We start from the raw sequence: 16,182 nt of genomic DNA on the forward strand, positions 1-16,182 counted from the left end.
AAGGTCGTGGTTTTCTGCGGGCACTCTGGCTTCCTCCACCAATAAAAACTGGCTGCCACAAAATAGACCAAATGAGGTGCTTAAAAGTGGCATTAAAACACCAAAAATCAAATCAATCAATCATTGTTGAAGGCCGTATGGTTGCCTATAATTGGTTACATCCACCTCATTTGAACTTGGGTGGATAGTTGTCTCATTGGCAATCATACAACATCTCCTTATTTTTATATCACAGTATATTTTTGGCACAAAAATGAGATAAATCTGTTGGCTTTTGGTGCTTCATTCGTCCATTTTCAAGTTAAAGTTCTGCAAAAATATATCGGCTAACTCAACAGGTTTGTACTTGTTATTCTATATATAAATATAATAAACATTTCACGCATGAGAATGATAAAAAGACAACTTAACAAATCCAATCATTTAATGATATGAATTAAAAGCACAATCAGTTTAAATCTATAAATAAAAGAATGAATTGTGGCAATTCATCATACAAAAATAATTGCATAGACAACAACACATATCTATAATATTCTTAATCACAAATAAATCACATATATTGTCATGTTCTAAATCATTGTCTTAATCAAATGATATATTTTTTATGTCCATTTACAATTTATCAAAACACTTAGAGAACTGTTAAAGGTATTCTGTTGGGTTGAATTAACTCAGAAAACTCAAGTTTTTTTCAAGGAAATATTCCTAACTATAATTTATATGTATCGGGTTTTAAAATATATCTTTTTCGTACACATACCAGCCGGGAATCTTTTTGTTGTTATAGCATCTTGACGTGACAGGAAATAAAGTTCTACTTTAGCCTAAATTCCATCTCAGCAATTATACAACATTTAACCGAGTCAGACTATAATTGCTGCACCATAAATGACACAAAATTAACTATATTTAAGTTATCACATCAGTCAATATGATAAAAACATTATCAGTCCATACAAAATGAGTGCAATCATTTCCTTCAGTAATCCAATTATTATCATTTAAATAAATCATAGATAAAATCAAGTAACAATAAATGAGCTGCATCAGATAGAACTCGACTTATGCAAATCAATATTAATACACCTGTTAACTTATTTCGGGTTGAAAAATTCTCTATGCAAAGACTGTAACTGATTAAAAATTGAGTTGATATAAAAACCAAACAAAACAGACCAAAATTTATCTTATTTCATATTTGAATGTTCCAAAATCAAGCAAAGTCTTATACATGTACATGTATACATGCACTTGCACAAGGTCGATTTCTATCCAATGCCGCTCAAATGATTCTTAATAAGATCCAATTATATAATGTTTCTTTGTATGATAAAACAACCTACTCCATGGTAAATATCATAGGTGGAGCAAGTCAGTATGTGTAAGGTAAACCACAGATCTATTAAGAGTCACTGACAAACATTGATACTGGATGCTGTTTGCCATTTTTTTAAATGATCAGAGCAAGACTTGAACTTCTATGATAGTAATGATCTGTTGACTTGATTTTAACAGTCAAGTTTATATTAATAGCGATAGGCTGAAGTGTCTGTACATTAACTACTTAGACTCCTAACTCATGGTTGTAACTTTTACTGTCATAGTTACAGGCTGGAGAGTCTGATCATATAAATGGGATCAAATACTCAACTACTCAGCCACCAAAATGTATGGCTATTTATAGCTCCTACATCAGTAGTGTTAGGTTGAAGTGATCTGTATGTGATAATGCAGCCAACTATCAGTTCCTAGACTGCTCTGACAGCTATTAAAAGCTCCCAACCGTAATAGTGATAGGATGAAGTGGGTGGACATGTAAATCAACCAAAAACCATGGCTGTTTAGTAGCACCTAAAATGATAGGCTGAAGTGACCTGTTCAAGTAAATGTGGCCAGCGACCTACACCTCTCAGCCAGTAAGTATGTGTAGGAATAAAGTAACAATGAACTGTGATAACATCTGTTAATAATTATTTATAATTTTACCAGTGTTTTATGGCAACTAATAAGTTGATCATGACTGAATATCACCAGATTACTTTTATACAATCCGTCCTGCAGACTTTATACCAAGCTACTCTAATCATGTGGAGTATGTTCTCAATACTAAAAGTGTGACAGACAAATTAATAGATGAGGAAAGGAATTGAAATTCACTGTTTAAAGGGTACCTAAACTTTTTTTTAAATATTTATCATACCATTTAATGTTTTAAATTTTCATTTGGTACATAGTTAACTACATATAAAATTCTCAGCTGAACAAGTTTCCAAATCCCAATATGTTCCCAAAAAAATTCAATTGTATAACTAAAGATGATGTACGCTTTGACATATTTAGTCTGTGTTAATGAAATGCTTTCATTTTGCATAGCTTTAAACTTTTGTTGTTTTGTATACAGCTACTTTAGTACAAGCGATCTTGATGTACATTTAGTAAGATGCACCAAGACTGTTTCCCAGTTAAGCTGTATATAAAATGTACATCCCTTGAGATGTATATTGACTGTACATCAGTGAAAATGTATATATACTATATATATGTAAAGATGTACATACACAATTCATATATATCTTTAAAAATATACAGTTTATATGAAAAATGTACGTATTATATACATCTTAACAGATGCAGTCAGCTCATATGCATCTCAACAGATGTACATATAAATAAGAAGATGTGGTATGAGTCCACAGACAACTCACCATCCAAGTCACAATGTATAAATAGTTAACAATTATAGGTCAAAGTACTGCCTTTAAGACAGAGCCCTTGCAGTTTATATGCATCTCAAAGAAGGCTTGTACTTTTAAAGTAGCTGTGTAGGATTAACCTCCCTTAAGGGTTAGGTATTCGGTTTAGTAGGAATTATAGGTGGGAAATGAGGTAGGAAGGACATATTTTAACATATTATCATACATCCCAGCTTTAATAAGCAGAGGGTTGTCATCCTGGAATTTTTACAATAATATCAATACTATAAAATGCACAAAAAACTATAATGATGTTGAAAACCTTAAATTAATCTTTATAATTAACTGCACTTAAAAAACCCATTAAATTATACTGCTCTCTCTTTCAGTAATTTCACCTTATTGTAAGGTTCCATATCAAGTGGATTTGGGGTTTATCAAATCATAAATTTTAAAATAAAAACATTGATATGCACATTTTCATTGATTTTGTAAGTACAAAGTGTAAAATCACAAATCTAATACCCTCAACCAATGATTTCTACACAATCAATTTTAGAGGAATCTACCACTATATTTTCACAGAATATGAAATCATTTTAATTTACTACACCATTTTATAAACAATGAATGAAATATAATGGTAACCATAAAGACATGTTTCTTAATAACAAAAATTCAATATCTTCATAAAACTCCTCTCACAGTACTGAGAATATAAAATCTTATCAACTTTAAAAGTTCAAAAATGTATTCTATGCAAATAAATGCTTCAAAACCCATTTTTTGTAATTGAATATACTGTTTTGTAATTGAACATACAGTTTTTTAGGGATCCAAACCCAAAAATGTTCTTCTGAATTATTTAAAAACAAGAAAAATATATAACAGCAGTGATACAAAAGCAGAATTAAACTTAAAATACAGCAGGAAGTATCAATTTCATTACAAATTTCTTTTCAAAACTACTGGATATTTAAATTTATATTATAAAAATTAACTTGATATTTCAATGTCTATTATAAATCAACTCTGGATATTTCAATATACATTATAAACAAGGATCCGGAATTTTTCACACCATTTCTGTGTTTTTTCAAACTATCAAAAATTATTTACACTTTATTTTCATAGCATCAACTAACTTGTATTGACTGTTTCATCACATTTACTTCATGACTTTTGTTACTGTTTTTAAAAAAAAAAAAAAAACAACAGTTTAGAATTGAAATGATTTTAATGACTCAAAATGGTAAATTTCTCAGACATCGCTAGTGTCCTTTCGATTTAGAAGAAGAAATTTAAACCAGAAGTTTCACAGCAATACTGGAGTACGAGTAATTCCGGATTCATTTCCGGGATTCGTTCTGTTTATCAAATTGACTGGAAATCACCAGATTTATAATTTTATTACCTTAGAAAGTGTTTGATTATAACAGATAAAAGTTGCACTCGTTTTATTTAGCAAAATCATTTTGCATTTTACGATTAAGTGTCTAATCTGGTGAAGACAATTTCACACATGCGTATTACATTGTATATAAAGCACAAGTTTGACTTGTGGAAAATTACTTAAATCAGAATTGAAGATTGTCTTTGCTGAAAAGTAATTAAATAGTGAAGAAAGTTGTCATGGAAATTTAATTTCTTTCTAATATTAGTTCTGAGCTTGCGATCACTGTCAGGTATGAATTAAAAACACAAGTAATAAGTGAATAGCGATCATAAGTCAATATTTCCTGGAGGCATTAATATTGTTATTAGGAGGGCCGTCAGGATTATCATACTATACTGGAGTGGCAGTCTTATTACAGGAAAGGGATTACAAAACAAAAATAAGTGCAAAATGGCGATTAAGAAATCTGATCTCAAGTAAGATGACTGGAATTATTTCTGTAAAAAAAATAAAATTGTCCTAAATCCCAGTCTGTCATTTAGTACAAATAGCTTTCAGTTTAGGTCATGACTGGCAAATATGACCGTTTCCGGACCCTTGATTATAAATCAACTCTGAATATATTAATGAAAATTATACAAATCAACTCTAGATATTTTTATTAACAATGTAAATCAACTCCGGATATTTCCATTTACATTATAAAGCAACTCTGAATATTTCAATGTACATTATAAATCAACTCTGGATATTTCAATGTACATTATAAATCAACTCTGGATATTCTAATGTAAATTATATATATCAACTCTGGATATTTTGATTAACAAAATAAATCAATTCCAGATATATCAATGTTCATTATAAATCAACTTTGGATTTTTTAATTTACATTATAAATCAACTCTGAATATTTCAGTACATTGTACAAATCATCTCTGAATATTTTGATTATCAATTGATAATAAACTCTTGATATATCAGTTTTCATTGTAAATCTACTCTGGATTTTCATCATAAAAGTTAAATCTTGATATTTCAATTTACTTTGCCGAGTTCAAATAACAGCAAGTATATCCAGATCAGATGATAAAGTCTCACAGTTCCATTAGTTAAATCAAAAATTGAGATATTTCTCAAATGGACAAATTATCCAACAGTTCCACTAGGCTGAATAAAAAATACAACTTCCTAGAAGTATTTATGATGACATCTGCATTACAAAATTGCCACTTTAAAGATAACAATTTATACTGATGGCTTCAATGGTCGGGATTCCAAAGTTTCATTAAAATAACTTTTGACAAACGCTCGTGCAATGTCCTTAGTAATGTCTGTCTCTTTACATACATATATTTTCTGTTCTGGAAAGTCAAATATCACAAGTAATGGGCACTGGTCATCTAAACTGGCAAAATCTCGTACACTATAACATATATCATCCTAAAAAATACAATATATATCTAGTCTCATATATGTATTAAAAATAAAGCACACATTTACTAACCTTATCTTAGTACATAATCTGAGAACCCTTCGCCTTTCCTCCACAAATTTCAGTCTATTTTAAGAAGCTATGACCTTGATCTTATACCTAGTGACTTTAAAATTCATACTGAATAGGAATCTTCATCATTCATAAAAGTTTGTAATTACCACAAAATTTGGTGAAATCATATCCTGAAGTGCATGCTGGCCATCAGTGACCTAAAGTTGCTAAATTCTACATCATTTGGTCTCTGGTTGAAAGTTGTCTCACTAGCAATCATACCACATCCACTTATTTTTATTTTTATTCCCTTTATTTTAGTATAATACATACATCAGCGCCAAAAAAGAAAAACAATTCTTGATCTTCTCCTTTCTCACTCTCTTCCTGAGCTAACTCACTCAGTACATCTATAGCCATATCTATATCACTATCTTCTCCTTCTGTAATACAATCAAATCAAATTATATACTGTGGATTCAGTTATTTTCATGGAAACCAATTTTTGTGGAGTCCGGAAATGTTTTATTTTCAATTATATTTTATTTCGTTGTTTTACCAAAGTATTTATTCAAGCCTATAACTAAAGGTGTACACTTCTTTGTACATTTAAATTCGTGATTTACCTATACCCACAAAATCCACAAAAAATTGGTATATCACGAATAATAATGAATTCAGAGTTTCTACTTTCCTAATTTCTTTAAAAACAATATTCTCAAATATATAAAATGCTATATTTGTTTTTTATTTAACCTTATAGGTTTAAATCAGGCTGTTGGTTTTTCTCTTCTGAAATGTTACACATAATGTCATTCAGAGCCTTAATCAATATCTTACCATATGGCATATGTTTTGCTCATTGTTGAAGGACATTCCTTCACCTGTAGATGTTAACATCATAATCCTTTGCCCTTTGGTGGAAATTTTGCTCAATGGCAATCATACCACATCTCTTTTTTTTCATATTAATGATTATAAATTTAATTTCTGCACTAAAGCATTTGATAGAAATTTCAGAAGCTTTTTTCACATTTCCAACAGCTGCCTGTTTTTTTACAATAATTTAATAGAGTGGTAGAACTATTATGAACATTTGCACAATGTATTTCAGATGTTTTTGCGCTGGATGGTTGTCATTCGCTGTCTTTTGTGCAAATAGGTTAAAATGCAACATTTATGCCTAAACATTATATTCAAATCATTGGTAAATCATTCATTTTATTTTTTCCATGCACATAAACCCTGATTGATTACCTACCTGTAAACAGCACTAAACAAGCTGGCTCATTCAACATGACTGAAGCTGAACCAGTTACCTACCTGTAAACAGCACTAAACAAGCTGACTCATTCAACATGACTGAAGCTGAACCAGTTACCTACCTGTAAACAGCACTAAACAAGCTGACTCATTCAACATGACTGAAGCTGAACCAGTTACCTACCTGTAAACAGCACTAAACAAGCTGACTCATTCAACATGACTGAAGCTGAACCAGTTACCTACCTGTAAAAAGCACTAAACAAGCTGACTCATTCAACATGGCTGAAGCTGAACCAGTTACCTACCTGTAAACAGCACTAAACAAGCTGACTCCTTCAACATGAATGAAGCTGAACCAGTTACCTACCTGTAAACAGTACTAAACAAGCTGACTCATTCAACATGACTGAGGCTGAACAGGCTGAACCAATTACCTACCTGTAAACAGCACTAAACAAGCTGACTCCTTCAACATTACTGAAGCTGAACCAGTTACCTACCTGTAAACAGTACTAAACAAGCTGACTCATTCAACATGACTGAGGCTGAACCAGCTGAACCAATTACCTACCTGTAAACAGCACTAAACAAGCTGACTCCTTCAACATGACTGAAGCCGAACCAGTTACCTACCTGTAAACAGCACTAAAAAGCTGACTCATTCAACATGACTGAAGCTGAACCAGTTACCTATCTGTAAACAGTACTAAACAAGCTGACTCATTCAACATGACTGAGGCTGAACCAGCTGAACCAATTACCTACCTGTAAACAGCACTAAACAAGCTGACTCCTTCAACATGACTGAAGCTGAACCAGTTACCTACCTGTAAACAGCACTAAAAAGCTGACTCATTCAACATGACTGATGCTGAACCAGTTACCTACCTGTAAACAATACTAAACAAGCTGACTCATTCAACATGACTGATGCTGAACCAGTTAATTCATTCAGAGGCTTTGGGTACCATGGAAAATCCTGCAATCAGATAGTATTACTGTACTACAACAACTGAGAAAGTACTGTTATTATACTTAATTCATAAAGTCTAATTTTCAATCTATTTATGGAAAGAAGCAGTTAGTTTTTGTTATTGATTTCAAGAGTGAGGATATGAGTCTGGGAATTCCCCAGCAAATTTTATAGCTTATACATTTTATTTGTAATACTGTTCTTTGTAAACATATCATTAGGCATGAGTGATTTAGTTAAGTGACTTTTCTCACTTGAACATAATCCTGACTATAAACTGTTGTGAAAAAGAAAAAATTATATCTCCTATTCTATGAAACATCAACATAAAATTGTAAAATGAATATCACAGAAAAGACTGCAAGAAAAAAATAAATTCTAAAAAAAAGTATCCATGAAAATGAATTGGACTTAGGGGGTTACTTCCAATATGAAGGAATACAGATCCCGAAATGGGCCCTTTTTATGTGTCAAATATATCAAAGGGTTGCAATTACACCACATGAAATGTCAATGGGTCAGTAATTTTCATCTTTCAATTAAATATCTGTATATATATGCTATTTCATCCTTTTAAATCAAATTAAAATGTCATAAATTGTATATGTGATAACTGAGAAATATATATTTATGAATGGGTAATGACTTTGTAATTAAATATATTTATGGGTTGTGATGTCCACAAGATTTCAATATATGAATGGTGGGAGTATTCAAAATACTAGCTGCACGTCTGTACCCAAAATCCAATGTTGAGACCCCATGAAATTGAATTACAGTTAAATATCTTCTTGTTTTTTTTTGTGATGACAATATCTCATAATTGACTTATACCACACATCTAAATTTACTCATACTATTGCTGTGTGTATGTTTATTCCACATTGGTTAAAGTTATAGGAGGAGGGTTGAGATCTCACAAAACATGTTTAACCCCGCCACATTTTCTGTCCCAAGTCAGGAACCTCTAGCCTTCGTTAGTCTTGTGTGTTTTTTTAATTTTAGTTCATTTATATAAATATGTTTCGGAGTTTAGTGTGGCATCCATTCTCGCTGAATTAGTATACATTATTGTTCAGGGCCCAGCTGAAGCTCGCCTCTGGGTGTGTGATTTTCTTGCTGCGTTGAAGACCCATTGGTGCCCTCAGGCTATTTCTGCTCTTTGGCCGGCGGTTATTTTTTTAGACATATTCCCTGTTTCCATTCCCTATTTGATTTGAAATTCTGCCAGTATTACTTTCTGTCATTACATATCCTAAAAAAACTCACCATCGAAAGAAAAATCTTGTTAAGAGATTGATATGATTTTAGTTAGAAAACAAAGCAAAAACTGAAAGTTCAAAGCAAATACACTTTCAGGTTATCTGACAAAGCCTGGAAACATGAAATCTAAATACTTTGTCACAGTTTTTCTATTTTTGCGATGCGATAATCGAATAATTTTTACATTCATGTTATTTTCATTAATTTTTTTGTTAAACCAGATCTTATTTTCTGATAACAATACAGCATTCCTGATTTTCTTGGTTTTGTTTCTTATTTTTGCTTTTGAAAATTAGAATAGAATGAATTCTTTTATTTGTATAAAATATTGATTAATTTTTGCTTGCTTTAACGTTCAGTGGTAATTATTTCATGCATATTCCAGGATGATGTATTTAAAACAAAAAATTAAATGAAATTTTGAGTTTATCAATAACTCTAAAAAAAAAAAAGGAATGGTTCAGATGAAGTATTGTTCCGCCAGTGTTTTCATTAGATTTATTCTAAAAGAGGATTTGTGGTACACATCAATGATAATATAATCCTACAATGCAAAGAAACAGAATAAAAATAATTTTCTTCTTTTAGCTCACTGATAGATCTTGTCAAGACTAAATGATAGCTTTTTTGTCCTATTGTAGCTTTCTTTCTAAAATGCAATAATTTAACCAAATTTGGTGGCTTCCATTACTGTACTTGTGCATGAAAAGAAATTTTCAATGGGAAAATATTCAACTAAACAACAGTGACCATGGATCATGATATAACTGTTCCCTATCAATTTCAAATTTATTTGTTTAATAGGGGAAGTTTTCTATTCCATCAATACCATGCAATATTCTCACACAAATGGATGCCAAATTTTTTTAAACCAAATCTATTCTTGTCTTGAACAACAGAATTGAACATCTGCATTTGAACTGAAAGGGTACTTCAAGTCACTAAAATTGATCAATACATGCAGTCTAAACAAAATGTTAAAAAAATATTGAGGTGATAATGTCCAGTAACGTATTTCACATAAAATCTTATCACAAAAATAAATGCTTGTATGTCAGGAACATTTCAGTGTTAAGCTCCTAGGTATTACACCGCCTGCAAGGATATATCTGCATTAAACTCATTGAAAAGCAGTTCCCCTCAAAGTGAGCTGACACAATCTATAGAGCTTAATGTCCTTCCTCAGGAAATTGATTATTGCTAGTGCCTCTTTCTACTATTCCTTATGTTTTGCTATTACATGTGTCAACTGACTCAACTTACCTTTGAGGCAAGCCCCTTTTGGATGAATTTAATGGAAATATATCCTTTGCATGTGAAGTTACTTATCCCAGAAGTGTGGTAGATCCCTTTAAGGAATAATTTCACAGACAGAGTCAATACACTGTATAAGTATCAAATAGACCACTTAAACATCAAGTTTTATTGAAAACTGGAGAAAATTTGTTTATAATTTGTTAATGTGCTTAGGTTTTTTTGTTTGCTTTTTGTTTGTTTTTTTTTTCTTTTGGAAGGGGGAGGGGGGGGGGGGGGGTGGAGTAAATGAGAGAAAACAAAATCAGCATACTTTTACCCTATTTTTCCCTTTTTTTTATATTGTTTATCACATTTGTGTATTGATAACTTCACAATCATTTCCATATTATTTCTTTGTACTACAAATAGGATTTCTATTTAAAGTCTATTTTTTAGATTTTAACCAGACAAAAATAAATATGAATTTATTGCTTCAATTTATTTCTTATTGAAGTAAAACAAATTTACTATGTTTCACAATAGAGAATATGGCGTATGCATTTTTATTAATTTATTTTTTAAGTGGTTATGAGTTTTTCTGAAATTGATCAATTAATTCTGTCTGCTATTTACGGAACCTATTTAAGGACTTAAAACTCTCAATTATCCAATATGATACATCACTTATAGAATCCATTAAATAACCTAAAACTCTCGGCTATCTAATATCACATGTTATGTCTGTAAAAATTATTCCACAGTTCACGTTTTCTCTACTTCCTTCTTTTTTCTTTAATGAAAGTTAATAAAAAAAATAATTTTTCAACATAAATAACTTTACTTTATAACTATTACTTCTTTGTTGAGAAGAATCATTACAAACTTGGTGGTATGTTGGCAATCCTCTATTAAATAAATAAAAAGCATTAAAAAGTACTTATGTCAAATAGTTGTAAAAACTGTTGCTAGGAATGCAATGTGTGAGATAACTTAATCAATAGTAAGAGTATTTATAAAACAATAAATCGTATAGATGTGTATAAAATTCATATGGTAAACTAATAGGGGTTAGAAAATGAGTATTTTCATGCCAGATTTTCGCTGTAATTTTTTTAACGATGAACATGTTTGCATTTGTGTATTTGACATTCATTCGAGCTAGACAGGGCACTGTTCAACCTGATCAGTAAATTTAATTTTATGGGGACAAAGAAATACAGTCCGTCTGTCCGTCTGTCCTTCCGTCCGGCCTTGTTAGCACTCTCACGTGTACAATTCTTGCCAGATATTTATAAAAAATACATTATAGGTTTATATCAGCAATGCCTCAGACAAGTTCGAAAATCAGTGCTGATCAATTATTTTTAAAAGAGTTATGTCCCTTGGTAATATTAATTATATGGAAAATTGCATTGTTGGCACTCTCATGTGTACAATACTTACCAGAATTTTATCAAATTGATATCAGATGTTTTTATCAGCAATGTCTCGGACAACTTTGAAAATCAGTGCCACTCAAATATTTTTAAAAGAGTTATGCCACTTGGAAGTATTAATTGTATGGAAAATTGCATTGTAAGCGCTCTCACGTGTACAATTTTTGCCAGATTTTTATCAAATTTATATCAAAGGTTTATATACAGTCCTATATCTATGCCCAAGAAATCACATCAAAATGATGTAGGATTGAAAATCAGTTTTTCAGCCATACCACTTAGAAAAGACAAAATATTCAAATAAATTTGTCACTTCAATTAAAAGTTTGTTAGTAAATGAATACCCTCATGTTTTGTTTTCTTGATAATAGGTGGCAATTGTTGAATGAATGAATTAATAGTAAATACAAATGTGAATATTTAGTTAATTACAAATTTAAACATGTAATACAAATTAAAAATCATAAGAAGACAAATAAAAATTTCATTTTTTTTTAATGTGTAGGGAAATATGACATCACAAACTTTCCTTCATCCTTTTTAATATTTAATTTCCATGATTAGTTATAAAAATGTTAAAATAAACAAAATTTCAATTAAATTCAATGTTCCTGTCCTGGAGTGGTAATATCAGAAAACTCAGACATATTGTGTATTATCATCTCTACTGTTAACAAACTCAGTTATTTTGTTTTAAACATCTGTTTGTTAAGGATGTATTCTTCTGACGTTTCAGTCTCGTTGAAATCTCGTTCTGGAATTATTTCCAAAACATGTGATACAAGTGGAAAATATCAATGAATTTTAAAAATGTTATAATTAAACTTAACCCTGTGAAAAATTGTGTATTTACAATGAGTAGTTTTTGAGTAATCAATTTTTCAAATTTTACGACCAATCAAGTCAGTCTTTTTAGCCAAAATTTTGAGAAAATAGGTGAGGGGTACAAAAAATGATTTTACCAGAATCATGTACATCCCATATCATTTTTTTCTTTTCAAATTTCTTAGATATGTATTTTTTCAATCATATATAACAAAAAAGTTGAAATAATAGGCATTTTGTTAAAATCACAAATTTACAAAATTGACAGCATGGTAAATTTGACACAAAAAAGCATCAAAATATGATAAAACTTTCTTATATTAACACCTACCTATAGTTTTCTTTAGTTAAATTTATTCAGATTGGTCCACTTCATCTTTATTGAAAGTATGAAAAAAAGTTTAATTGTGGAACTGTGATTTTTTTCACGATAATAGCCCAAAAATAGGTAAAAATTGATGAAAAGTGGGAAAATCATCAAAATTGGGTACTTTTAAAGGGCCGTAGCAAAAAAAGAAGTGCACCACCATAAGATTTTTTCTTCACCAATTATTTTTTTACAGTCATATAAACCCAAAAATCAGGTTAAGAAAAAAAGTTTAATTCTAGCAATTTTTGGCTCCTCAGAGGTGTACATCCTTAGGTAATATTATGTCACTTTATCAGCATGAGATGACAGATTTACAGCTCTAGTTAACCATTTTATAATTGAGAAGAGATATGAAATTTCACTCTGAAGGGTTTAGATGTAAGACTGTATTATAATTGAGAAAAGATATGAAATTTTCACTCTGAAGGGTTTAGATGTAAGACTGTTTAAGCAATGTCTTAGACAAGTTCGAAAATCAGTGCGGATCAAATATTTTTAAGAGTTATGCCCCTTGAAAATATTAATCATGTTGGAAGTTTCATTGTATTTTCTCTCAAGCCTTCATTTCTCAAAGATATTTGTATAAAGTTTTCAAGAACAAAAAAAAAGTTACTGCTCTTAGATAAATAAAATATGTGCAACACAGGGGACATTAGAACTCTGTTCTTTTATTTCAAGTAAAATTCAAGGAGCTTCTTAAATGCTTGCTATTTTTTGAATATGATAAAGGTTGCCAGTTGAGAACTGAAACGCAAGAATTAACATATGCAGGAAGAAAAAAACATTTTAAATACTGTCATTTTCTGTGTTATGTTTATTGTAGAAATTCATTCTTATTTAACATTATTCCCGTGCATGTATCCCCCCTTTACAACCCTTCTTATACACTACAGCAATTTGTCTTAATAGAAATAATATACAGACGACAGTTGTGGTTTAACTAAAGTCAAGGTTGGTAGTAGTAGCAAGTTTTGATGGGTTGGGTTTATGGACACAGCTATTTATAAAATTTTATTACCTATCAATAAATAATATATGAAAAAATATCACACACTAAATACCTTTGCTTCAATATCTTCTACAACAGCTGCCCTCCCATTTAAGTTAATTATCTCCCCTTTATCATCTATCATCACTAAACTAGGTATACCTGTAACAAAATGATCATCATTAAACTAGGTGTACCAGTTACAAAATATGTCTTCTAACAAAATAATCATCATTAATTAAGGTATACGTGTAACAAAGTTATCATCATCAAAATAAGTATACCTGTAAAATATTAATAAAATCAAAATTCATCAGTCTTGTTCCAATTCCAAATCACTTCCAGAGTTCTGCAGTTCAGACTGTTCTGCAATGATTTGAATCTGGTTTTAGGATTTGTGACCTTGATGGTTAACATATTGAACATAAAATCAATAGGAAGTGTTGTGAAAGTACATATTCAGCAAACAAGAGTTCACACGCTGAAATGTCTCACCTGCTTTACTGACCATTGATTTTATGTTGAAAGTCTTAAAGTTAAAGCTTTTACTAAAAGTATCAGAAAATCTTAACATTTCTAAGATCTGTGACTATGAGGTAAAGGTCAAATAAATCCTGTGAGATAGACATGTATACCTTACAATTATTCCATACACCAAATATAGTTGACCTATTGCTTACGATAGCTAGGGTGTCTTCCTCCATTTTGGATTTTGAAATAGCAGATAACAATCGGTCTAGATCTTTAATTAAATGTGCAAATTTCTAGAGTAGTATGTAATTCATGTGTGAGACTTTTCATGCTAAAATAAAAAATTATGTGTTTTATCATATTTACGGCGCTGTATTTTACAAAAAACAAAATATTTTAGCTTGATTCATTTTTTTTCAACTTTGCCTCATAAGGGGAGATAACTCAGATAAAGTAATTTTTAAAATAGAATGTGTTGTGAATATACCTATTTTATTACGTAGCAAGAAAACGAGTCCAGTGACCCCATTTTTTCTTTTTCTTATCTGAAAGCATATTATTAGAGCTATCTTCTCCTATTTTATCTTAAAATTCTATGGTGCAGTTTTCTTTTTATCACACAAAATTGGGTTTTCCATACATAATCTATACAAAATCTGACAATTTTGCACAACCTGTAGTGTAAAAAAAGCCCCATGACCCATACTTTTTATTATATTTTTGGAAAAAGCATGATATAAATTACATTTTGACAAATTATTAAAAAATTCTATGGATTTTAATTTAGACACCCCATCAACCTTAAGGTAACTGAAAAACAGACCAAAACACAAAAAACATAACATTGACCAATGGACCATGAAGATGAGGTCAAGGTCAGATGATACCTGCCAGATAGACATATACACCTGACTATTATTCCATACACCAAATAAAGCTGACCTATTGCTATTAGTATTTGAAAAACAGACCAAATCATAAAACAATAATATTGACCAATGGACCATAAAAATGAGGTCAAGGTCAGATTATTTTGGCTGGACCAACATGTACACCTTACAATCATTCCATACACCAAATATAGCTGACCTATTGCTTATAGTACTTGAAAAACAGACCAAAACACCAAACGTAACATTGACCAATGAACCATTAAAAAAATGAGGTCAAGATCAGATGATACCAGCTAGAACAACATGTTCACCTTACAATCATGTCATACAACAAATATAGTTGACCTGATTTGCTTATAGCGCTTGAAAAACAGACCATAACACAAAAACTATACATTGACCAGTGAACCATGAAATTGAGGTCAAGGTCAGATGAAACCTGCCAGACTGACATGTACCCCTTACAATCATTCTATACACCACATATTATTGACCTACTGCTTATAGTATCTGAGAAACTGACTTAATCACGCAACTTTAACCTTGATCACTGTTCTACGAAATGAGGTCGAGGTCAGGTGAACCCTGTCTGACATTCATGTAGACTTTGCAAGGAACCCATATACCAAATATAGTTATTCTATTACTCATAATAAGTGAGAAATTCACATGACAAAAAAAATATAATTATTTTTCAAGCAGTCACAGGATTATGAAATGAGGTCAAGGACAATGGACATATGACAGATGGAAATTCGTACTCGCACTATCATTTTCTATGTTCAGTGGAACGTATAATTGGGGTCAAAACTCTAACTTGGCATTAAAATTAGAAAGATCAAATCATAGGGAACATGTGTACTAAGTTTCAAGCTGAATG

The 16,182-nt window shown here is 30.8% G+C and overlaps 1 protein-coding gene across 1 annotated transcript in view; it reads right to left on the reverse strand.

Moving 5' to 3' along the window:
* Window positions 1–406: 406 nt before the first annotated feature.
* Window positions 407–16,182, reverse strand: part of LOC127713021 (nucleoredoxin-like) — a 41,856-nt gene continuing 26,080 nt past the window's right edge. Inside the window, exons 4-7 of the mRNA XM_052219621.1 lie at window positions 14,012–14,100; window positions 7,736–7,826; window positions 5,915–6,024; window positions 407–5,535 (exon numbers count right to left, since the gene is read on the reverse strand). Of these exons, the coding sequence (XP_052075581.1) occupies window positions 5,341–5,535; window positions 5,915–6,024; window positions 7,736–7,826; window positions 14,012–14,100 (485 nt within the window). The 3' untranslated portion in view covers window positions 407–5,340. The remainder of the gene's footprint in view (window positions 5,536–5,914; window positions 6,025–7,735; window positions 7,827–14,011; window positions 14,101–16,182) is intronic.

This window comes from Mytilus californianus, unplaced genomic scaffold, assembly GCF_021869535.1.
Source record: "Mytilus californianus isolate M0D057914Y unplaced genomic scaffold, xbMytCali1.0.p SCAF_8, whole genome shotgun sequence".
Classification (NCBI taxonomy): domain Eukaryota; kingdom Metazoa; phylum Mollusca; class Bivalvia; order Mytilida; family Mytilidae; genus Mytilus; species Mytilus californianus.